The following is a 25059-nucleotide window of genomic DNA, read 5'->3' on the forward strand; positions in this document are numbered from 1 at the left end:
CCAGGATGGGCACACTCACACACAAAAGAAATCATCTCTTGATTCCGATTCTAAGGTGCAGCTCGAATTGAAAAACCACAGAGCTGTCAGGGAGCACGATTGCCTTGTTATGCCCCCAGGCAGTGTGCTGGCTGCGCTGGCTGCTGCGGGCCGCTCCCCGCTTCCCTGGCCAGCATCACAGTGTGCTGCCTGCCCCGTCCTCTGGCGCTGTCCCTGCGTCATCATGTACAAGCTTGACTCCGAACAAATGAATTCAATTGTCCTCATGTTACTGCTATCAGGGTCTCGCCATCTCAGCTCTCTCTCCATGAAAGAATCCGTATCTGTTCCCCATTCTGGCCACATAACAGCGGTGAGGTGGATGTGGCGACTGGGTGCTTCCAAGGCCTGAGCTTGTAGCAGTGGATGAGAGGGAGGTGGCAGCAGAGGGTGCTGCTGGGGACTGGGGCAGGTGGGGGCCAGGGGGTTGGTGACATGAGGATGTGTCATAGTGAGGTGTAAGCTCAGGGGTTGGGCTGTGGTGGAGGGTGGTAACCATCCTGGGCGCTGCTGATGGTGACCATGCCTGGGAGAGCTGTATGCCAATGCATGCTCGTTCACTGCAGTGACTCTGGCCAGGGAAGATGGTCACATGACAGGAAGACTGGTCCCCCCCCACACTGGGGACACTCCCCCCCACACACACACATACACAGCTGCGGGGCGAAGCACCTTGTGAAATGTTGGGATAACCTAAAAACCCTCCCTCTGCCCCTCAAAAAGGTTTCTGCCGAGCTGAGCTCCCGGCTCCGCTGCCCTGGGCCACTGTGCTGGAGGACAAGTCGGTTGCGAAGCAGGGTAGATCATTAGGACATTTGTTTAAGATGAACACGGGAGCTCCGATGCCAACCATCTCATGATCGATCGAGATTTTATTTGTCGCCTGTGTGGTTTTCTGTTCCTTTCAAGCCTGCTAAGCTGCAGAGAAAAGGACAGAGGAAAATTGTTCTCACATCCCCTCTCCCTTAATTCTGTCCCTTAACCCAAGCAGTAGGGGGCACAGATGAGCGCTGTCTTGGAGCACTCCTGCTCTCTGCCTGCCGGGCTGGCTGGCTCCCCTCAGAATCACCCAGCAGCTGAGAAATGTTTCTGGAACACAGTGCTCTCTTGATGATGTTGTTGTTTAAGATAGGGTCTTGCCGTGTATCCCAAGCTGGCCTTGAAGTTACAATCCTCCTTCCTCTGCTTCTGCAGGGCTGGGATCACAGGTGTGCATTGTCAAACCTGCCAGACGGACACACACACACACACACACACACACACACACACACACACACACACACACACACACACACACACACACACACACACACACACACACACACACACACACACACACACACACACACACACACACACACACACACACACACACACACACACACACACACACACACACACCGAGAATGATGTTTAAAAGATACTTTTGAAAGCCTGGTGCCAGTGGCTCACACCTGTAACCCTAACTACTCAGGAGGCTGAGACCTAAGGATCATGATTCAAAGCCAGCCTGATTGGGAAGTCCATGAGACTCGTATCTCCAACAAGCCAGAAGCAGAAGTGTGGTGCAAATGGTAGAGCACCAGTTTTGAGTGAAAAAGCTTAGTGACTGCACCCAGACCCTGAATCCAAACCCCAGTACTGGCATCAAAACCAAAAAACTTTCAAGTTTTATCAGCCAAACCTTTCATTTTTTTTTTACAGATCAGGAAAACTAGGGTCAAGTTGGCAGCAAGTGGCATCCCTATTGAAAATGACAACAGAAAATCCTATCAGGTATCGACTATCTCTAATGATGAAAATTGAGCTCAGTCCCAGGATCTGATTGGAGCTTTAGACTGGTCCTGGGAGCAGGCCGGACTGTTGCTGCTCACCTCACAGATGGCTCCTGAGTCTCTACAGATTTTCTCCGCTAAAACATAAACCTAGATAGTGTAGGTATAGAACTCATACTCCAGGTACACTGGTATTTTCATTTGACCTGTGCATCTCTAGGGCGAGAAGATGGGAGTCTTAACTCCATTTTCAGAGGGGAAAAAAAACAACAAAAATAAAAACAGGGGATCATGAAGGATGAGCATCTTCCTTGGGCTTACCCAGGTAGTTGTGTGGCATTGTAGGGACTAGAATCCAGAATCCTTGTATCAGCTTCCCAGGGCTGCTGTAACAAAGTACCACAAACTTACTACCTTAGTACAAAAATAACTTTTTGAGGTACTGAGAGGTTTGAACTCAGAGCCTTGCACTTGCTCACTTGCTTGCTCAGTTGTGCTCTACCACTTTAACCACACTACAGCCAGGCTTTCTTTTTGCTGATTTTGGAAGTAAGAGTCTGGGGGATTTTTAAGTTTATAGTCCCAAGCCAGCCCAATCCTTTGGATAGCAGCCTCCTGAGTAGCGAGGATTACCAACCAGCTGCAGCGGGACCTGTTGTCTCAAAGCTCTGGAAGCTAGAAACCCAAACTCAAAGTGTGCAGAGCCACCTTCCTTGGAGAGACAGAATGCATCCTTCCCTCTACTATTTCTGATGGTGGCATGTCTTGGCCCTCAGTGGCACTTCAGTCTGTCTTCATGTGGTATTTTCCTTCTCTTAACAAGGACCAGGATCATACTGGATGAGGCTTTTCCCTAGTGACTTCATGTCCACTTGATTACATCTGTAAATACCTTCTTTCCTCTGTTCCTCTGTGTGTGTGTGTGTGTGTGTGTGTGTGTGTGTGCGCGCGCGCACGCACGCACACCAGCGCTGGGTCTTGAACCCAAGGCTTTGAGCTTTCATATGGCTATTTCACTCAAGGCTGGCACTCTACCACTCAAATCACAGCTCCACTAAGACCCTAACTTTCAGACAAGATCCTGTTCACAAGGAACCAGAGCTAGGACTTCAGTAACCTTTGGGGGACACAGTTCCCAGCCAGCGGCCTTCCACCACATGTCCTTTGCATCCTGTTCCCTTCTCCCCACCTTCTGTCACCAAGGACAAGGTGCTGTCTCTGCAGTGCAGCCTATGAGCCAGCTGAGCTCTAGTTTCTGCTCCTTCCCCAAGTTATTACCAGCTACCAAAGTGGAATCATGAAATATAGGTGGGCTTTTTGTCTTTTTTTATTCCCAGACAGTAAAAATCATTAAGGCTTGCTCTTAATTAGTTTAATTTTGAAGCTTCTAAATATTGATTTAACCTATACTCCTTTGTACTTGCTGTAGTCACTGAATTATGCCCTCTTTTTTTTTTTTAATCACAGATGGAAGCATTTCTCTCCACCATGCTCAGGTGCTGCTTCTCCCTCCCTCCCCCACACACCTCCCAGGGCACACTGGGCTGGAAGGCGTGGCTGGGTGTGGGAAGAGGAAGTGTTGGCAGCGTGGGGCGGGTCTTCCCTTGAGGGAGGGCTGTGGAGTTTAGGCCAGGGCCCAATTCTTTTCTGCCGACTTGGCTCAGACCCAAGGGAGCTCAGTGAAGAAGAAATCAACTAGAAATCTCTGCACTCCATTCTGGCTTAAGAAAGGAAGGAAGGGGAGAGAGCACCAGGCAGTAGGGAAGCAGGAGGGTAAGAACTTGGGGGTCTAGAAACAGACAAATCCTGACCTTACCAGCCAAATGTTCTTGGACCAGGACCCCACCCTTTGCCATCAGTGAAATGGGGCTCTGTTTCCGCACCTTAGTGTTCCTGTGAGCGCCCAGTCAGCCGCTCCTGCCAGGCGCATGCCTAAGGCCAGGCGCTCTGTCAGGCTCCAGTGGTGGCTACATTATCATCTTTGTCCTCCAATGGGAAAAGGATTGGGCTCGAAAGATATTGTGTCCTCTAGTCTCGGCCTCACTACTTGTTTGCTGTATAACTTTGAACAAGTCACCCAATAAGTTTGCATTAAAATAGGGTCACTCACATCTGTGAGAACCAAGATGCCTTAAGTGTGCTGCTACAAAAATGCCAAAGAGCCGGGTGCCGGTGGCTCAGGCCTATAATCCTAGCTACTCAGGAGGCTGAGATCTGAGGATCATGGTTCAAAGCCAGCCCAGGCAGGAAAAGCCATGAAACTCTTATCTCCAATAAACCACCCGGAAGCTGGAAGTAGCACTGTATATATATATATATATATATGAATAAAGAATTTTTTAATAAAATGAATAAAGAATTTTTTTATAAAAAGAATAGAAGTAGATTGCTCACAGTTCTAGAACCCAGGAAACTCAAGACCAAAGAACTAGCATCTAGTGAGGCCTGCTGAGTGCACTGGGTCCCCAAAGGAAGGACTACTGCGTCTGCAGTGACCGAAGTCGATCAGAGAGAAAAGGATGTGACTCCCTCCCTCACACCTTTCCAGGATGGCATTAATGCATTTGCCTTATTACCTCAATACCACCCAATACCACTGTAGCTCTGAGGATGAACTTTCCAACACTGTAGCTCTGAGGATGAACTTTCCAACACTGTAGCTCTGAGGATGAACTTTCCAGCACAAGTTTAGGGTCATGCGCTCAGGCCATAGCAACATAGGGTGGTGGATATAGAAGAGTTCTCATTGCATCTGGTCTGGTGGAATATTTTGTTGTGACAGTCTTGGGATTTAAACTCAGGGCCTCAGATTTGTTAGGCAGGCACTCTACCCCCTGAGCCATACTCCTAGCCCTTTTCCCTTTATTTTTTAAAAGAGGTTCTTTTTGCCCAGTCCAGTCTGGACTGCGATCCTCCTATATTCACATTGCCCCATGTATCTGGGATCACTAGCATGAACGATCACATCCAGCTTCTTTTGTTGAGAAGGGATCTCACTAACTTTTTGCCTGGGCTGGCCTTGAACCATCTTCCTGCTGATCTGTTTCCCAAGTACCTGAAGTTATAGACCTGAACTAGGAATCTGATTATCATCAGTAATGATGATTATTTTTGGGGCGGGGAGGGGTCCGGTTATGGGGCCTGAACTCTGGGCCTGGGCGCTGTCCCTCAGCTCTTCAGCTCAAGGCTAGCGCTCTACCACTTGAGCCACAGCACCACTTCTGGCTTTTTTCTTTTTGCTTATGTGGTGCTGAGGAATCGAACCCAGGGCCTCAGGCATGCAAGGCAAGTGCTCTACCACTGAGCCACCTTCCCAGCCCAGTAATGATGATTATTGAAGACTGGCGTGGAGATGTGTTTTCTGTCCCTGGTGGCTGTCCTCTGCCTGCAGGATCCTCTCCAGCCCACATGGGTTCACATCCTAGACTTCGCCCCAGGCCTCTGCCCCTGGTGCCTCCTGCCGGCGTCAAACGCTTTCCATCATCTGACCTGCTGACCTGACCAGCATTCCCACTTTATAGAAGTGAAATTTGCATACTATCAACTTCATTTTTAGTGTACAATTCAATTATACTTAGCGAATTTCCTCTGAATTATTTGCCTCACTTCCTTCATAAGTCAGAATTCCACTCTACTGTGTTGGGCTTTGTGATGTTTTTTTATACTCTAGAAGGCTTTGGGTTTGCTTTGAACCTGTGAATCTACCACACCTGTACCTCCTTATTAATTTTATCCCAATTCCCTCATTCGCATGAAGTTCCTAGCATACAGTCAGAGGCCATGAATGCTCCTGAGATAAAGACATTCCTTGTAGGCTAGGTGTATGGTGAACACCTGCAGTCCCAATACCCAGGAGAGGTAGAGGCAGAGGGATGCGAGGTTCAAGCCAGACAGAGCTACAGAAGAATTCAGACAAGCTTGAAGTACATGTCAAGACAGTGTCTCACAACACTTGGGGGTGGGGGGAGATTAGTGGGATCTGTGGAGACAAAGCTCAAGTAACAGAGTGCTTATCTAGCAAGCAGGAGACCCTGAGTTCAAATCCCAGTATAGCCAAAGCAAACAGGCTTTTTAATGAAAAACAATTTTTTACTACCTTTTTTTAAATTGTCAAGGTGATGTAAAGAGGGGTTACCGTTACATAAGGTAATAAGTACATTTCTTGTCAAACTTGTTATTCCCTTCCCTCATTTTTCTCCTACTTTCCCTCCCCCCTCCCAGCCCCCAACAAAAGGCTTTCCTGTGTCTGGGGCAGAGACAGGTGTCAGCATATCAACGTGTCTATCAACACGAACAACCCCAAACTCCTCCTGGACAGAAGCTTTTCAGTTGAGCGCATCTGTGTGCCGCCATCTCTTAGCTTACGAGACTGCCCCTGTGAGGTTCCTGAAGCTTCCGGAAGATCTGGTCAATCTCAGGGTTCTACCCCCCCCCCCGCCCACCTCCACCCCCGGCCCTGTTCCTAGAGGCCTGGGACAGGAATTGGAAGGCTGAATTTCAAACTCATTTTCTTGAACTGCAAATACTGCTGCTCCAGGGGCGGTGGTTTGAGGACCCCCTGCTCTAGCCTGACCCCCCACTTTGCAGATGAGGAAGCCAAGGCCTGGAGAAGGACTGGGGTGGTCATCCACATAGTGCCCTCCTGAGCTGTGTCCCCGGCTGCAATCCCCATGCTCTACCCTTCTCTGCTTCCCCTTTGGCTTCAGGGCAGTGGGGTGAGAGGTGAAGGTAGGGGAGAAGGAGTGGGGGAACTGTAAGGCAGAGGCGGGCCATGGGAGGGTAAGGACTGGCAGGCCATCCCCACTGCAGCGAGGAACAGGGAGACGTACCCCCCAAGCCTCTCAGCTACAGTCATTTCTCTCTTCAGCCTGCCTAAGACATTTGACAGAGGTGAAGGCGACGGACCAGCCCCAAGCCGGCCGGACCAAGCTGCTTCAGCTGTGTGATTTAGCTCAGCGCTATCTGGCAAACCTGCCGAGAAGCCCAGTCTCCTTTCCTCTCCGCCTCATCAATTTTCATTCTGATTTCATTTCCCCTTGCCGCTGGAAGAGGTTTGGCCTCTCTCCGTGTTTAACTGGCCTGTTCCCCATTTGCTCAGGCTCTCTGCTGAGAGCCTGCCCATCCCCCTGGGCCCGGGGGTCCACAGAGGAGAGAAACCCACAACTCCCAGCAAATCCTCCTTGCCTGGGCTTCCTGCCAGTTCGTGCCAGGGCCAGGAAGCCCCTCTCCTGCTCTGCCCTCCCGCAGCTTACAGTATGAGAAAAGAGAGGTATAGGATTTACATTATACAGGAGGCTTTTTTTTTCCCCCAGTCCTGAGACTTGAACTCAGGGCTTAGGTCCTGTCCCTGTGGCTTTTTCACTCAAGACAAGCGCCTGCCACTCCCGCCACAGCTCCACATCTACCTTTCTGTGGTTACATAAAAGTGGCACAGACTCTCTTGCCCAGGCTGGCTTTGAACTACAATCTCCAGATCTCAGCCTCCTAAATAAGTTAAGATTACAAACATGAGCCACCCAGCAGCAAGCAGATTCGTAAAAGGATAGAAGAGGGAGGAAAGTGGACACTGGGAGTCAGAAAAGCTTCACAGAGGAATTCCCCAGATACTCAAGTGAAGAGAAGTCCTGGCCAGCATCTGCATGTGCAAAGGCCAGGGGACAAGAAAGAGCATGGCATGCATCTCTGAAGCTATCCCTGTTAGGAATGCCTCAAGATATTGGGGTGTCCCATAAGGACACCACCTCGAAAGGAACTTGGCAAGACAAAGTTTGCTTCGCACAAAGATGTGCTTTGACAGGAAGCCAAGTAAGAAAGCACGGTGGGCGGGCATTCTACTCAGATTTTATCCCTACTGCATTACTTCCCTTCATTTCTGATTGGTCAGAACGTAGGCCCACACTCTCCCATGATTGGCTAGTTTGAAAAGGGTTGATCCAAGCAATCAGCCAAAATCAGGACATCTGACCAAAGCAGAAACTCAAACACGTGTTACTCAGCTGCTGCGCTTCCGCTTGAACTACAAGTCCAGCCCCTAGAAAAGCAATTCTTTTAACAGGATGTGGCATCATTAAAGTAACTTCTTTTAAGGTGGCAGCTACCATCAAAATAACTGTGTGCATGTCAAGCCACCGTGTTGAGAGAAAAGAGTAACTTCTGCATTCCCTGCCCCCCCTCCCCGGCGGGCCCCCCCCCCCCCCCGGCCCCTGCTCTTGCCCCCTACTTACCCACTGTGGTGAAGGAGCTTCCTGAGGCCCTACTTCAAGAGGTGGGGGAGGGGGGCTTTAAAGAAAACCACAGTGTGCCTGACACCCCATCTGGCCCCAGGCAGGGAGCTTAGGAAGCTCCTGGGCTAGCGGGGGATGTTGCTAGTGGCTGTGGCCAGGGTAGAAGCTGTGAGAAGCCATCTTGCCGGATGTCTAGGGCCCTTCTGGAAGTGGCCGTCTCAGCCAGGAGCAGCTGCAGCGAGTGGTTTATGGGGCGAGTACACTGTGGGACCTCTATGATCTACAGGTGAGCTGAGTCAGAGCTGAGACCTGGAACCAGGAGTCCCGCCCCTCACTCGACACCCTGGTGGCTTCCTGGGTGGCCTCAGTGGCAAGGCTCCCAGGAAGAGGACGGGCTGATCACCTAATGCGAAGGTGAGCTAGAAGCCACGGTGTGGCCCAGCCCAGGAAGCGAGTCTCCACCAAATTAAGGTAGAGGAGAATGGAAAGAAACTCTGCTGAGCCCCAGGAACTTTCTGGCACTTTCTGGATGTCTCCCCCTACCTCCAATAGATGAAGAATCCAAGCAAGGACACTGCAGACCACATGGCCAGCCAGTATCAGATGGGACTCTGGTGCAGAGCTGTACGCATGCTAAGCCACTAGCCTGAACTCTTGGGAGATGGGTGGGATCCTCAGGATTTCTTGAGGAATCTAAGAGAGTTCCAGAAGGTAGTGGAAGGTTCACTTCAGATCCTGTCATGTCCTCAGGCAGAAATGAGCCGACACAGAAGTGCCATCTTCACTCAGGGCCATTAGCTAGGAAGGGCCGAAGTGGCTGTGGTGGGGGCCGGGGGTCTGTGTCCAAGGAAGATGGGCTCTGAGGTAGGGTTTTATCTGCTTCCTGGGAGATGGGAGAGGGGCAAGGAAGGAAGCCCCTGGCTACTGAGCTCTGAGACAACTAGCCCTTCCGCCATCTTGTCTTATGCTCTGAGATCCTACCATGTGCCAGGCTGCTGGAAGAGCTGGAAGCCTGTGCGTCTCTCCTGCCCCTGAGGAGCACTGTCTGCAGGAAGAGGCAGGAGACTGAACTTCCAGGCTCTGGAAGGGAGGTGACAGGCGTGGGATACCAGGGTCAGATTAGATGGAGCAGTGAGAGGAGGTGGGCTCAGCCCGGCTGCCCTCTGTGCGCCCTGTCAGACCAGCTCCACTCCCCTGCAGCCCGCTTTGGTGCAGTGCAATCAGACAGGAATGACTGTGCTACCTACTGGCATCTTCCATCCTAATTAAGAAATAACGAGGCAGGCTCTCTCCCAAGCATGGAGTTCTCATCCCCTCTGCCTGGCCAGGCAGCAGAGTGGGCATTATGGAGCTTCCTGCCTGGCAACAAGTCCCTTTCCTCCCAGTGTGCCTTCCCTCTCAGCCTAGGAAGGGGTCTTAGTGAAACCCTGGCCCCAGGCAATCCAGAGAGGTGCAAAGAGCAAAACTGGGCAAAGGAATCTCACCCTCTACCCAGAGCAGCCTCCAATTGTGCCACCCGGGAGGTCGGGTGAGCTCTTGAACCAGAACCCCAGAGCAAGGCCAGGCTGGTGGATGCAGTGGGGCCTGTTCTGGTTCTCATGTTCCAGCTGGGGACCTCAGGCTGGCCCCTTGGCCTCCTGAGCACACTTCCTGTGTAAAAGGCCTGCTTCCCAGGGTTGTTAGGAGAGTGGCTGGTAAATATATACCTGGGTGTACGGAAGCCCTTGGGAGGTCACATCTTTCTCCCAAGACTTAATCATCATCCCTGTGGTCTCCCTACAGCTGAAGGCACTCAGCTCTTCAAAAACATGCTCAGAATTATTGGCTTTTGTGTGCCTTTTCAGCCAAGGCCCAAGGCGAACAGTGCATTGTGTATCATGTCCCCATATGTATGCGTGTGTGGATGTAAAGGTAGATGGGAAACTTCTCAAAACAGCATTGGAGCTAGCTACACAGGAGGCTGAGCTTGGAGGAATGTGGTTCAGAGATAGAAAAGTTTGTGAGCCTCTTCCCTCCAATGAGCTATCAAAAAGTGGTGTGGTTCAAGTGGTAAGGTGCCAGCCTTGAGTGAAGAAGCCACACAAAAGCAAGAAGCCCTGAGTTTAAGCACTAGCACGCACTAGCACACACACACACACACACACACACACACACCACTAGAAGCTGTGAGACACAACTCAATGGGAGAATGCCTACCTACTAAGTACAAGGCCTTGACTTCAAACCCCAGTACTACCCCACCACTCAAAAAATTTAGTCTAGCTATATACAACACACTGACATCTCCTATTTTACCTTCTTTTTTTAATGCATACTAGTCCAGCTTGGTGGTACATGACTGTAATCTGAGCAAGCAGGAAACTGAGGTATGAGGATCTGAGGCCAGCTGGGCTACACAGCCAGATCCTATCTAAGCTTTTTTAAAAACAGGTGTAAATTGTTTTCTTGGCCCACTGATGGATCATGTTCACAGTTCACAGCAGACCTCCCGGGCTTCCAGGAAGGGGCCCTGCCCTGGGCACTCTCTGGTTATTTCTGGGCATCCAGAATTTGGTCACCAGTTTATACTCAAGGGGCTCACAGCCCAGCCAGGCAGACTCCCAGTGCAGCAGAAGGAAGGGGCTGTTCAGAGTCTCAAAGGCGGCTGTGGGGGTCACTGCTCTTCTCTAAGGGGGTTCAGGAAAACAGCACAGAGGAGGGGGTGTTAGAGATGGGGCTTTGTGGCTGAAGAAGAGTTCAATAGTTAAAGCTGGGGAGGGCACTGCAGACAGAATGAGAGCCTTGGGATGTGGAAGGAAATAGCAAATCAGGTTTGGAGGAGCCTGGTTGTTTGGGAATGAGAGGGCCCCTCTAAGGTGAGCAGGAGAGCCCTAAAAGAGGCCTTTGGAAGGGTCAAGATCAGGAATGGAAAGAGAACATGTATTGGGGGAAGTGTGTGAGGTCGGAGACGGCAGATCACAGTGGTGGTTTGGGGCCTGGCCACTGGTGACAGAGATGGGAGGGGAAGCCAGAGCAGATTGTGGAGGGAGGGAGATGTTTGCCAGGTGAAATGTGTAGAGGGTGACGGAGGCACGCAGAGCCAGGCCCCCTTCCTGGCCACCTCTGGTTTGCTCATGAGTGCCCCCAGAGCTGTGATGAGAAGGAGAAGCATGCCGGGAGGTTGCGGCTATCCCCTGCCACGTGGACTCAGTGCAGGACCGGGAGGGGTGCAGAGGCGAAGAGCTGCTTCTAGATACAGGGAACGTCAACGTACGTGACCTTGGACAAAGTACTTCCCCTTGAGAACCTCCAGTGCCTTAGCTGGGAAGTGGGGCCTTGCCAGGCTTGTTCACTATCTCCCTCTCCCGTCACGGTTTGGAGGACTGCTTTATATTGTTGAGGTACAGAACATACAGAGGGGGGTGTTCGATGGATGCAAACGCCCAAACAACCCCCATTCCTAGATTAAGATATAATCCCAGCATTCCAGAAGGTTCCTCTGGGCGCTCCCACACACAGCCACTGCCCTGCTGTCCGTCCCTATAATCCATTTCATCTTTGATACCCAAAATTCCCTTCCCACCTCCACGTGAGACCAGGGTCTCCGCGAAGACTCTCTGGCATTAGGGACCCTTAAATTCACTGACCTCATCCTCTTTCTTCTCACGTGGAACCAGTCATCTCCAAGATCACGTGCTTTGCCCAAGGTCACACGGGAAGACAGAGCCAGGTTCAAACCTTCATCTCCAGGCCTTGATTCCTCTCAGCTCTACCATGTCTTCTTTGTATAAGTTAGACATGGAATTCAGGCTCTCAGAGACTGGATAAGCACACGGTCTCGCCCAGCACTGAGGTTTCTGATCGTGGGTATTTAAATGAGAGGTGGGAGTGAGGAGCTAGAGCCCCAGGTACAGATGACCCGGCCAGCCTCCCTCCTCCCCCCTGCCCCTCCCACCCAGCGCTTATCTGCTGCAGAGGAGGCCGGAGTTTATCAAAGCTACACTCAATTATGCTGCACATCTGTCTCCGCAGCTCAGGGGGACCTGGCACTAAAGCAGCCAAGGCCAAGCAATCGATCACCGCCTGCCGGCCATCCTCCCTCTGGACCCTCAGCTCCCAGGGGCTGGGCAGGGAGGGCATGAGGAGGGGAGGGAGAGACTCTGTCTTCAACTGCCTCCTCCATCCCAATACCAGATGGGTCTCAATGCCAGGGAGGAGGGGGAGGGCCAGAGGGGGCCAAGGCTCTTAGTTGAACAGGAGTTGTGGGAATCCGTTTCATGCCTGCTTAATCCCAATTTGCTTCCTGGAAGAAGTAGGGCAGAGCCAGCCTTTCCAAAGATAATGGCTTGTCTTTGGAGTGGGCACCTGCCCCTGCTTCCCTACTGTGGGCTCCAGGATGCTCTTTCCCCCAGCCTGCATCCACTGCTCAGACAGGAAGCTGGCAGAGGCCTGGTGTGCAGCAGCTGGCTCTGTCACTGTGGTTCTAGGCCTACCCCCCTCTCACATAAAAACATTGTTCAGGGAAGAACTCTAGACAAGAGGAGAGGTGGGTGGCACTAGACAAGTCAAGACTGGGGTCTTAGCCTGTAATCTAAGCTACTCATGCAGCTGAGAGCTAAGGATCAAGGTTCAATTCCAGCCTGGGTAGACAAAGCCATGAAAATCTTATCTCCAAAAAGGCAGAAGTGGAGGTTTGGCTCAAATAGTAGTGCCAGCATTGAGCTGAGCACCAAGCAAGAGTCTGATGCCCTGAGTTCAGGTCCCAGTACTGGCAAACGGAAAGAAGAAAAATAGGAAGGGAAGGAGGGAGGGAGAGTGGGAGGTAGGGAGGGAAGGGAGTTTGATGGGTCCAGCAGGTGGCAGGCAGGTTAGATTTGCTAAAGACCCTTATCCATTCCTAAAGAGATTTGGCCAAGCCAGCCTGGCACTCTGCCCCTGTATTGGTCCACAGTGACTGGGTTGGTAGGGCAGGTTACAGAGTTGAAGACCCTGGGTTTGAATCTTCTCCTCACCACATAGAAGCTGTACCACCTCTGACAGATCCTGTTGCTTCCCAGGGAAAAAAAATGAAATTAGGAGCCAGTAGCTCACATCTGTAGTATAATCCTAGCTACTCAGGAAGCTGAGATCTGAGATCTGAGCCCAGGCAAAAAAGCCCATGATGCTCTTATTTCCAATTAACCACCAAAAAGCCAGAAGTAGAGCTGTGGCTCAGGTGGAAGAGCACTCAGGAACAGTGCCCAGACCCTGAGTTCAAGGACTGGCATCAAAAAAAGAGAGAGAGAGAGAGAAGGAAGGAAAAGAAGGAAGGAAGGATAGGCGGATTAAAGACTCTCTTCATTGCCTTCACACAAGGGTGCTGGGAGGCTTCACTATCATGTGCTTGTGTTCTGCACGTTTCACCGTTTGTTTTCACTCACAAGCTCTCTCACTCTCCGCACACGCACTCCTACACTCGGTGCTCTGGGGATGTGTAAGACAGGCCTCTTGCTGCAAGGAGCTTGCAGTCCATTTGGGAACATTGTACACGTGGTCGTCTGAACTCCTGATCGCTTGGGAGATGAGAGATACTATAAAAGACAACTCGCTGTCTCTGCAGCAACCCACAAGTGTGGAGGAGGGGCGACAACAGCGGCACAAGTGTGCCGTGTGCAAGTCAGCCTTAACTGGTGGTGCTAGGTGAGTGGGCAGCTTTGAGCTCCCTCCTGGGAGACACTGTGTGCTTTGGCAATGAGCCTGGATTCATCTGGGCCTTCACCCCGCTTGGAGCCCAAAGCTCAGTGTGAACCTGAGTCCTTAGCTGCTGGCTCTGGGTCCTAGAGCCCAGCCCTCAGCCTCTGGCCCAGGAGCTGTGGGCTTGCTGTGCCTTATCAGCCAAGCCAGAGCAAGCCAAGGGCCGTGACTTGAAAGGCACAGAGGTTTGCATAGGAGTGTGTGTGTGTAATAACCAGTAAAAACTCAGGGTAAACACATGCATACGTGCATGCATGCCTGCATGCATCATGTGCCTGGAAGGCTTGAGAACTCCTCAAGCCAGCGAATGGGGGCCAGGGACAAGGGAAGGCATTGTGGGTGAAGAGGAAGCAGAGAACAAGCCAAGTCCTAGAGGGGGCCCCTCAGGAGCCGGATTGGAGGCCAGTGGTCCCCCATCTTATATACCAGAGGACTCTGCTGCTCTCCTAGGCCCAACTGTGATTGAAAAATCCTCCAGGAATCAGATTTCCACTCAGGAGTCAGACAAGGCCTGAGGAGAGAACACAGGGTCTTGGTTCTAGGTCAAGGCTGGACTCGCCTCCAGGACAGCACAGCCTGGTCATGGGGCCTAAGAAAGCAGCTGGGTTGGTGACTCCTAAAGAGGGAGGAAAGTGCAGCGGCTTGAGTTCAGATTAGGGAGAGCTCCTGGAAGAAAGGCCCATAGAGCCTCACCCTTCAATCCACACCACACGCCTGCCCTGGGTACCTCCTGCCGGCACCTCAGCATGCTGGTGCTCCAGCTGGAGAGCGCTCTCCCACTCCCTGTGACAGAGGAAGTGTGGCTGTGTGGGAGCCAGAGCCAAGCCCTGAAGCTGCAGGGGAGGAGGAGGGCCTGAACTCGAGTCTTGAAGAACAAGTAGGAATTGTCTGGGCAACAATGAAGGACAGCCAGTCAGCCCAACAGATCCACACCCGATGGGTGTGTGAGGGAGGGCAGAGACAAAAGCAAGAAGTAGCCAGGCCAGATTACAGAATGTCTTACCTGTCCAGCTGAGAATTTGGACCCAGGGCTCTGAACCCTACGGCTGCCTTTTCTAGGCAGCACAGACAGACAGTTGGAAAAGGAAAGCCCATGCTTCTAGGAGGGGAAGTTGCCAAAACCCAAAGTGATTGGCTAGGAGGAAAGTCCAGCAGATCCCAGCGGGACCTGCTGCCTCAGCCTGGGTGGATGTGGGGGTCAGGACCCAATATCCCTCACCTCCAGAATCTCAGCGAGTCCAGCCTGTATTTTAGAAACTGCTCTTATTCCTACCTACATCACCGGAAGGATGTCCACAAGCTATCACTTACCTTCCATTTTCCCACACAGGGACGGAGGAAACAGCAGGAAAGGTCAGAGAATCTATCCTGCATCTCTCTGGGCTCAGGACTGTGAAGATGACGATAATTCCAGCCTGTTCACTCTCTTTCCCTCCCAAACACACACCGTTCCCTCCCAGGGCTCTTCGGGGAAAATTCACTTGTTCTCTGAGCAAGTTTTAGAAAAGGACTTTTAGCCCTAAGGACTACAAAACAGAGCCCAGGAGGTCTGGGTCAGGCCCAGGCCAACCCCTCTGTGGCTCCTCTGGCTTCTTGAGTTGCCCAGGGGAGGGAATGTGGCAGGAGGGAGATTAGAACCTGCTTCCTGGCCGTCTCCCTAACTCTGTCCCTTCCTTCCAGGGCTGTCCTGGTGAACTGTGGTGATGAAGGAGCAGGGCCAGCCCATTGTAGAAGGATGAAGAGCCACACCCAGGAGGGCATAAAGCCATGCCCACCCATTCCCAAGTAGAATGAGTACCCTGGGAAGGGGGTTGCCCAGGCACCGCCAGGGCTGCTGACCCTCAGCCTGCAGACCACGAAGAGCAGAAGGACCCTGGCCTCCCAACTGTGAAGGGTCCCCTTCCCCCGCAGCTCCACCATGAGGCTCCTCGTGGCCCCCCTCTTGCTAGCTTGGGTGGCCGGTGCCACCGCTGCCGTGCCTGTGGTGCCCTGGCGTGTGCCCTGCCCGCCCCAGTGCGCCTGCCAGATCCGGCCCTGGTACACGCCCCGCTCATCCTACAGAGAGGCCACCACCGTGGACTGCAACGACCTCTTCCTGACAGCCGTGCCCCCGGCATTACCCGAGGGGACGCAGACTCTGCTCCTGCAGAGTAACAGCATCGTCCGTGTGGACCAGAGCGAGCTGGCCTACCTGCCCAACCTCACAGAACTGGACTTGTCTCAGAACAGCTTCTCTGATGCCCGTGACTGTGACTTCCGGGCCCTCCCCCAGCTGCTGAGCCTGCACCTGGAGGAGAACCAGCTGAGCTGGCTGGAGGACCACAGCTTTGCCGGCCTGGCCAGTCTACAGGAACTCTATCTCAACCACAACCAGCTCTACCGCATCGCCCCCCGGGCCTTCGCAGGCCTCGGCAACCTGCTACGGCTGCACCTCAACTCCAACCTGCTGAGGGCCATTGACAGCCGCTGGTTCGAGATGCTGCCCAACTTGGAGATCCTTATGATTGGTGGCAACAAGGTGGATGCCATCCTAGATATGAACTTCCGGCCCCTGGCCAACCTGCGCAGCCTGGTGCTAGCGGGCATGAGCCTGCGGGAGATCTCCGATTACGCCCTGGAGGGGCTGCAAACCCTGGAAAGCCTCTCCTTCTATGACAACCAGCTGGCCAGGGTGCCCAGGCGTGCCCTGGAGCAGGTGCCCGGACTCAAGTTCCTGGACTTGAACAAGAACCCGCTACAGCGGGTGGGGCCGGGAGACTTTGCCAACATGCTTCACCTCAAGGAGCTGGGGCTCAACAACATGGAGGAGCTGGTCTCTATCGACAAGTTTGCCCTGGTGAACCTGCCCGAGCTGACCAAACTGGACATCACCAACAACCCCCGGCTGTCCTTCATCCACCCCCGAGCCTTCCATCACCTGCCCCAGATGGAGACGCTCATGCTCAACAACAACGCCCTCACTGCCTTGCACCAGCAGACGGTGGAGGCCCTGCCCAACCTGCAGGAGGTGGGGCTCCACGGCAACCCCATCCGCTGCGACTGTGTCATCCGCTGGGCCAACGCCACGGGCACCCGCATCCGCTTCATCGAGCCACAGTCCACCCTGTGTGCCGAACCCCCAGATCTCCAGCGTCGCCCCGTGCGGGAGGTGCCCTTCCGGGAGATGACGGGCGACTGCCTGCCCCTCATCTCCCCCCGCAGCTTCCCCTCCCGCCTCCAGGTGGCCAGTGGGGGGAGCACCGCCCTGCACTGCCGAGCACTGGCTGAGCCCGAACCCGAGATCTACTGGGTCACTCCAGCTGGGGTTCGACTGACACCTGCCCACGTAAGCAGGAGGTACCGGGTGTACCCCGAGGGGACCCTGGAGCTGCGGAGGGTGACGGCGGAGGAGGCAGGGCTGTACACCTGTGTCGCCCACAACCTGGTAGGGGCTGACTCTAAGACGGTCACTGTGGCGGTGGGCCATGCTTCCTTCCAGCCAGCCAGGGACGAGGACCAGGGACTGCAGCTCCGAGTACAGGAGACTCATCCCTATCACATCCTGCTGGCTTGGGTCCCTCCACCCAACGTAGTGTCCACCAACCTCACCTGGTCCAGCGCCTCTTCCCCCCGGGGCCGGGGAGCCGCTGCTCTGGCTCGCCTGCCCCAGGGCGTCCGCAGCTACAACATTACCCGCCTCCTTCAGGCCACAGAGTACTGGGCCTGCCTGCAAGTGGCCTTTGCCGATGCCCACACCCAGTTGGCCTGCGTGTGGGCCAGGACTAAAGAGGCCTCACCTTGCCACCGAGCCCCAGGGGGCCGGCCCGGGCTCATAGCCATGCTAGCTCTCGCCATCCTGCTGGCGGCTGGGCTCGCCGCCCGCCTCGGCCCAGGCCAGCCCAGGCAGAGGGTAGGTGGGCGGCCCCTCCTTCCAGCCTGGGCTTTCTGGGGCTGGAGTACCCCCTCAGTCCGAGTGGTGTCTGCTCCCCTTGTCCTGCTGTGGAACCCAGGGAGGCAGCCCTCCAGATCCTCAGAAGGGGAAAGGCTATCACCCCTACTCGAGCACTCCTGAAACGTGGCCATTACTCAGCGACAGAGAAAGAACAAGGATAACTTTTTGGTTTTGTACCAAAAGGGAGGTGACCTGAGCCAGGTACCCTGCCAGGAAAGTGGATGGACCCACGCGCTTAAGGCCTGGCAGCTGGACCATGACACACGGGGCTTGGCACTTCAGGGGTACACCTGCGGCCTCCTGAAAGTGGCTTTTACATTCTGTGGGTCCTCTGCTGGCATTGTGAGGAATCTCCAAGGAACAGGAAGGACTCTGGCCAGAGCCTCCCCCCGCCCCATCTATCTCTGTGCCCAGGGGCTGCTGGGCCTCTGCTTGGTTGTCCCCTGCCTGTGTCCCCCGGCCTTTGGCCTGCAGGATGCACACGCCCCTCCTCTTCCCTTTCTTTGTACAGTCTCAGTTGCTTGCTCATTCCCCTCCTGGGCAAGGGCTGAAAAGAGGCCTCTCCTTCCCATCTTTGGGGGTCCCAACCCCAAAGTGGAAGTGACCTACAGCTGGATCTGATGGACATTTGGGGAGAGGGTGCCCAGGAATGCCTCTTCCCCCAGCCTGGGATCTCGGAAGCTGACTTTCTATAAGGCAATTTTGTACCTTTGTGGAGAAATGTGTCACCTGCCCCCAACCCAATTCACTCTTTTCTCCTGTTTTGTAAAAAATAAAAATAAACAATAATAATACGACAATGATAAAGAGGGGGGAAAGGAAACAAAAGGAAAAAGAGTCCTTTACATACCAGGTGTCAGGGGAGACCACTGGCTTTGGGATCCCTTCAAAGCCTGGAAGAGGCAGGAGGTGCAGGCGCTGGGCAGGGGCTGAGAGGGAGAAGGGGGGACCACTGAACAGCATTCACTTTTTGCGTTGAATTTTGGCCTCTGGATCTGCTCCAACCCCCACAGCTGTGAGCAGCAGAACTGGGGGAAGAGAGACAAAGAGCAAGAGAGGCTGAGAAGCCGCCAAGAAGGAAGGAGAAGAGAATGTAGGAGGCCAGGAGAGGAGTTGGAGAGAAAAATGGAGACAAACGCAGAGATAGAGAGGGCAAGGAAATTTCCACTGCCAAGCACAGTTCCCCTTCTCCTGCTCCGATAAGCAATTAACATGCCAGTACATAGGAAGCCCTTCTCGGCCTATTTCTAATTAAACCAACCCAAGAGGCAGAGTCATGCAGAGAATTGTAAATCAAGACAGCAAGAACTTTGGCTCCCTGGGGGTGGGGAGGAGAGGAGCTGGGTGAAGACTTGAGGAGGGGGAGGTCTATGGGATTGGGAAATTGCTGCATTTATCTTTCCATTCTAGCTTGGTATCATTTTCAATGAGCCTGGTTTGCTTTGGTGACTTTCTTGCCTTTTTAATGGATTGACTTCTGCAGACCAAATGTGAAGAAGAGCCTCTGTTGAAAAGCCCACAGAGCCCAGAGCAAAGGGGCCTCGGGACTGTTTCTGAGAAAGCTGGCTAAAGAAATAGATTTCCTGAGACTAGCAAAAGCCACACATGACCAGTCCCTCCCCAATCCCCCCTGTTTCAAATGCACATAGAAAATTTGTTGGAAGCAGATCCAAAGCCTCAATCAAGGGTTCAAATGTTCACACAGGTGGATGTCAGGACAAAGACCCCAGGCATCAGGCCCCGTGGACACTAAATGAGAGGGCAGGATCCTACAGGACCCTCTGACCCTTAGCAAGCCTGATTTTATCATTCTCATCATTGTGTATGTGTGAGAGAGAGACAGAGAGACAGAGTCAGAGAAAGAGACAAAGAGAGATCTATCCTGAGACTTGAACTCAGGGCCTGGGCTTTTTGCTCAAGGCTAGCACTCTACCACTTGAGCCACAGCTACACTTCCAGCATTTGGTAGGTTGATTGGAAATAAGTCTCACAGGCCAGGCATTGGTAGCCCACACCTGTAATCCTAGCTACTCAAGAGGCTGAGATCTGAAGATAACAGTTCCAATCCAGCCCCAGCAGGAAAAATCCATGAGACTCTAATCTCCAGTTAACTACTAGAAAACCAGAAGTGGAGCTGTGGCTCAAGTGTGGAGAGTGCTAGCCTTGAGTGAAATAGCTAAGGGACAGTGCCCAGGTCCTGAGCCCCAGTACTGGCACAAAAAAAGAAAGAAAAGTCACAGACTTTCCTGCTGAAGCTGGCTCCAAAACTTGATCCTCACATCTCAGCCTCCAGTGCCCAGATAAGCCTGTGTTTAGAAGCCTCCTTCCTCCTGGACAGAAGTTCTGCAGAGGCAGAACTTAAACACACGAGGACACATGGCCCTAGACTTTCTAATCTGTGAGAGCTAGACTGTGCCAGAGAATTTGCACTTCTCCCATGGTTTTAGGTAAGGATACTAGGCCTGGGCTACAGCAGCAGCTGGGACTTTTTGCAAGCCTTGACTTTCTTGTAGACAGCAGAAGAGATGAAAGAGTTGCTGCAGAGTGGTTCCTCTACTTCTCCCCTCAAGCCTCCATTTCAATGTCCCCCACAGTCCCAAGGCCTGCAGGTCCTTTGAAGCCGCTCTTTCCCAGCGGTATGTGGTCCCCATTCCCCCATGCGTGGCTGCTTCTCTAGCGGTCGTGCAACTCAGCTATTCGGTGCATAAAAATGAATCTTTCTGGATGCCTGTGGCTGACCCCTGTAATCTTAGCTACATAGGAGGCTGAGATCTGAGGATCAAGGTTTGAAACCAGCCCAGGTAGAAAAGTCCATGAGGCTCTCATCTCCATTTAACCAGCAAAAAGCCAGAAGTGGTGGTATGGCTCAAGTGGTAGAGCAGCAGCCTTGAGCAAAAAAAGCCAAGTGAGAGTGTGAGGTTCTGAGTTTAAGCTCCAATAACACACACACACACACACACACACACACACACACACACACACACACACACAGAATATCTTCTAGAGGAAGTAAGTTTTATAAGGATTTACACCGCCTCCCAAGCTGGTTGGCTCCTGGGTAAGTGAGGCAGGAGAGGAAAGCCGCTAGTGCCCTCTTTTCTGGAATGAGAAATGATGTAGAAACAGCCACTGGGAAGAGGGAAGAAAAGGTTATTTTGTGGGCTGCTGGGTCCTGGCATCCCTAGAAATTGAGCAAATTCAAGGAGTGAGTAGCCTCTCTCCAATACAGAACTAGACACCAGGCCCACCAGGAAGGAGGGAAGTGGGCCCTGTCCTCACCGCATATTGGCTTCCAGTCAACACAGCCAAAGGGGACATTTGGTGCTTCAGGTTTCACACTGCACCGCGCATGTGTGCAACTAACCTACCACGTTTGCAAACAAGAATGATTAAGCTGGGTTTCTTCAGTACATTTAAGATTGCTGCTTTTCCCTTAAATCCTAAATAGAAAATAATATTTATTTCTGCTTGAATCTTAATCTGCTACTTAGGGCCTATCAACTTCCATCTGTTGAGGTGATTTCAAAGCCAGCCCAATTGTTAAGCCTATCCATTTTCCCTCTCTACTGCGGGTCTCTGGAAAATTCCATCCTGCCCTTTGATGTCCTTATCCACAGCTGCGATGGTGAAGCAAACCTGAGCTAGGACACAGTTCTGTGGCTCATGACTGCAGCCTTCCCTCCAACCTGATGTTGGCCCATTTATCAACACGTCTGGCTGCTCAGCCAGCTACAAACCACCTAAATAGACTTCCCCGCAGCCCACACTGATGCATTTCATCTGCGGGCCTGTCCAGGAAGACTTTGTGGGAGGCTGGGCTAAAAATGTAGAGTGACTTTGTAGCATTCCTAGGGATGTTCAGTCTGTCACTGTATCACAGAAGTAGATGAGACCGGCTGGGACATTCCCAGACGTGTGTGTGCACGCCTTTCCTGGAGCTTGAACTCAGTTAGGGCCTAGGCATGGTGTTTTAGCTTCAAGCTCAAGGCTGGTGCTCTACCACTTGAGCCATAGCTCTACTCCTGGCTGTTTGATGGTTCACTGGGGATAAGACCCTCACAGAGTTTCCTGGCCAAACTAGCTTGAAACTGTGATCCTCAGATGTCAGCCTCCTCCTGGGTAGGTAGAATTACAGGCCTGGGCCACCAGTGGCAACACTAAACACTTACTATGTGGCTATCATGCTAGCTCATATGGCAAGGGCTGATTTCCCATGTACCATCTCATTTCCCTTACTACCACCTTATGCTATGTCGCCTACTCTAATCTTCAGCTTATGCATGTAGATGTTAGCAGTCAGAAAGGTTAAATGATGTCTCCACGGTCCTGCAGCCAGTAGGTGTTTGGGCCAAGATTTAAATACTGTCTGATTCTAAAAGCTCTGTCTTTACCACCCAGCTCTAATTCATATGCTTTAAAAGTATGTCAAAAATTTGCGTTTTTCTTTTCAAGAACATGAGAACTTCTGAAATCTGTATGCCTCAGAGAGCTCCCTGGGCAGTCACTTATATTTTTAGATACTGTCCTCTCAAAAAAGAAAAGAAAAAAAAACACAGGATAATTTGTGACTTTATGGTGAGGATCTCAGTTTTTCTAACCTCTTGAGTGGTATTATCTTGAGAATCACAGCGATGCTTCTTTCCTCTGAAGTTCCGAGACCTGAACTCTCACCTTCTCATTCCCTGCATTCTCCCAACTCTAAAAATCTCATCTGAAGCTTCTGATCACTCCCTCACCAGGAAGAGATTTTTTTTTTTTCTAGTCAGAATCAAGCCCCGAACAACACTGCCCAGGGGCTTCCTTTAGTTCTGAGATCAGATGTGAGAGGCAGGCCCCTGAGCCAGGTCATGCCCCTGCATGTCTACTTGCTACATGCTCCACCTCAGTGCTTCGTTTGGCTTCCACATCTCTTTGTGGCATCCATTGAAAAGCGATGTCCACATGGCTTTCTTGCAGCCCTGTATCACTCCTGTTCCTCAGCTCCCTCCTGAGCCCCTCAGCCCTCTCAGCAGGCTCTGCCTCAGCTCCTTGCTGATCCCATGTTCATCCAAACCCACGCTCCTCTCCACTCCCTTTTCTACCATCCCCAGCCAAAGAGCTGAGGAATTTCCAATCATTACCATTCCCACCCCACCCCCTGCAGTACTGTTAAACCCCAAAAAGAGCCCTGGTTGTTCTTGCTTTTGATGTTAATCGTAGAGGCTCATGCCTATAATCCTAGCTCAGGAGGCTGAGATCTGAGGATGGTAGTTCAAAGCCAGCCCTGGCAAGAAAGCTCATGGGACTCCTATCTCTAATTAACCACCAGAAAACTAGAAGTGGCGCTGTGGCTCAAAGGGGTAGAGCACTAGCCTTGGGCACAAAAACTCAGTGACAGGTCCTGAGTTCAAGCTTCATGACTGACAGAAGAAGAAGAAAAAAGATCAAGACAAGGGGCTGGGAAGGTGGCCCAGTGGTAGAGTGCTTGCCTTGCATGCATGAGGCCCTGGGTTCGATTCCTCAGCACCACATAAGCAAAAAGAAAAAAGCCGGAAATGGCGCTGTGGCTCAAGTGGTAGAGCGCTAGCCTTAAGCTGAAGAGCTGAGGGACAGCGCCCAGGCCCAGAGTTCAGGCCCCATGACCAGACTCAACCCCTCCCCCCCCCAAAAAAAAGATCAAGACAAAATGTGGTCTGTTGTGGTATATGACTCTTCTTCGCTCATTATATCTGCCTTCTCATTTGCCCTTAATAAGAGTTCATTGAGTTAGGCAGTACAGATATTATTATCATTTCCATTTTACAGAAAGGAGACTGAGCCTTGGAAAAGTTATATAACTTACCCAAGTTGACACAATAAATAATAACAGAGCTAGAATTTGAACCCAAGTCTTCTCATTCCAAATTCCCATATTCTTTTCATTTAGCATTCCGTCCACATCATAAAGATCCAGTCTGTGGTACTCTGCCCGAGAATGTGTGATGCTAAGAGAAAATGACCAGTGGGCACGATGGTAAGGAGCTTGTACTAATGAGGATTACAGGAGCTGTCTACGCCATGGGCCAGAGGGACACCCACCGGGTAATACCAGGACACATAGGGGTGCAGCTGGCCAGAGCCAAGAATCCACAGCTGAGGAACACAAGCTTCACTCATCTAGAGCTCAGAGGTCATTGCTCCCCCCAACATCTACAATTGAGGGGGCCTCACGCAGCCAGCTGGATCAGACCCCTGCATTCTAAACTTAGATAGCATCTCCTTTCATTTATAGTCAGGGGACAGCTAGAACCCAGGTTTTGGATTCTCAGGAATGAGTGAAGACCATTCTTCTCAAAAGCCCTCCATTGGATTCAGTGGTTGAAAGATAAGAGAGTCCACAGATCTCTGTGAATTGCTTTAAAAAAAAAAAAAAACTCAGCCAGGCACTGGTGGCTCACACCTATAATCCTAGCTACTCAGGAGGCAGAGGCCTAAGGATCACAGTTCAAAGTCAGACTGAGCAGAAATGCCTGTAAGACTCTTATCTCCAATTAAGCACCAAAAGAAGCTAGAAGTGGAGCCTTGGCTCAGATGGTGGAGTGCTCAGGGACAGCGCCCAGGCTGTGAGTTCAAACCCCAGGACACACACACACACACACACACACACACACACTCCTGGTATATATTTAAATATAAATTTTTCTGGGGAGAGGGCACTTTGGATTTAATAAGGTTCTGAAACATGTCCAAAAAGGTCAGGAACTACAGCATTAAAAGGTCGGAGAGTTTTACTCACAACTAAAGGTTTTGAGGTTGAGTTGCCAAGGGTAACAGAACCACCCACAAGTTGACAGCCTGTTGGAGGTGGGAAATTGGATTGATGAACAGCTACCATGCCTGCACCAAAACAGCATTCAGACCTACACAGGCTCACATTTCCTTTAAAATGAGGAAAATGAAGTGAATTCACGGTGTTTCCATTTGCAAAACAAGGGTTCCTCCATTGGCTTTTAACTCTCCATCTAAGGTTCAAGCTTGAAGCCTATCCAAGCTTGCTGGAACTTGGCTGCTCTTCCCCGCATGGGCTCCACCTGTCCCCCATTCCCGAGACCTGCACTCGGGCTCACTCTGCCAATCACCAACACCCATCTGACCAGCAGGTGCCCAGGGGGAGCAGAGGATCTCCCAAGTGTCCCCAGGAAACCTACCCTGAAAGACCCTCTCCTCTTCAGATTTGAGGAAATTACCATCACCCATCCTCTTTCTCCATGGTGCCCTTCCTCAATCCACCCCCCTTCTCTGAACCCCTTCCCCACGGGCGGTGCATGGGCTCCGTGCACACATGCACATACATGTGCTTACACAAACACACAACTTCCTAAATGTCATAGCAGCTCTGCTCCAGTCCCCCCTTCTCCAC

General features: G+C 52.0%; 1 protein-coding gene across 1 annotated transcript in view; it reads left to right on the plus strand.

Annotated features, from left to right (window-relative positions):
- Lrrn2 (leucine rich repeat neuronal 2) overlaps nucleotides 1-18475 on the plus strand; it is a 55990-nt gene extending 37515 nt beyond the window's left edge. Inside the window, exon 2 of the mRNA XM_042681887.1 lies at nucleotides 15431-18475. Coding sequence (XP_042537821.1) covers nucleotides 15669-17801 — 2133 coding nt within the window. The 5' untranslated portion in view covers nucleotides 15431-15668 and the 3' untranslated portion in view covers nucleotides 17802-18475. The remainder of the gene's footprint in view (nucleotides 1-15430) is intronic.
- The last annotated feature ends 6584 nt before the right edge of the window (nucleotides 18476-25059 follow it).

The sequence above is a fragment of the Dipodomys spectabilis genome, unplaced genomic scaffold, assembly GCF_019054845.1.
Source record: "Dipodomys spectabilis isolate Male_0828 unplaced genomic scaffold, ASM1905484v1 ptg000069l, whole genome shotgun sequence".
Taxonomy (NCBI): Eukaryota; Metazoa; Chordata; class Mammalia; order Rodentia; family Heteromyidae; genus Dipodomys; species Dipodomys spectabilis.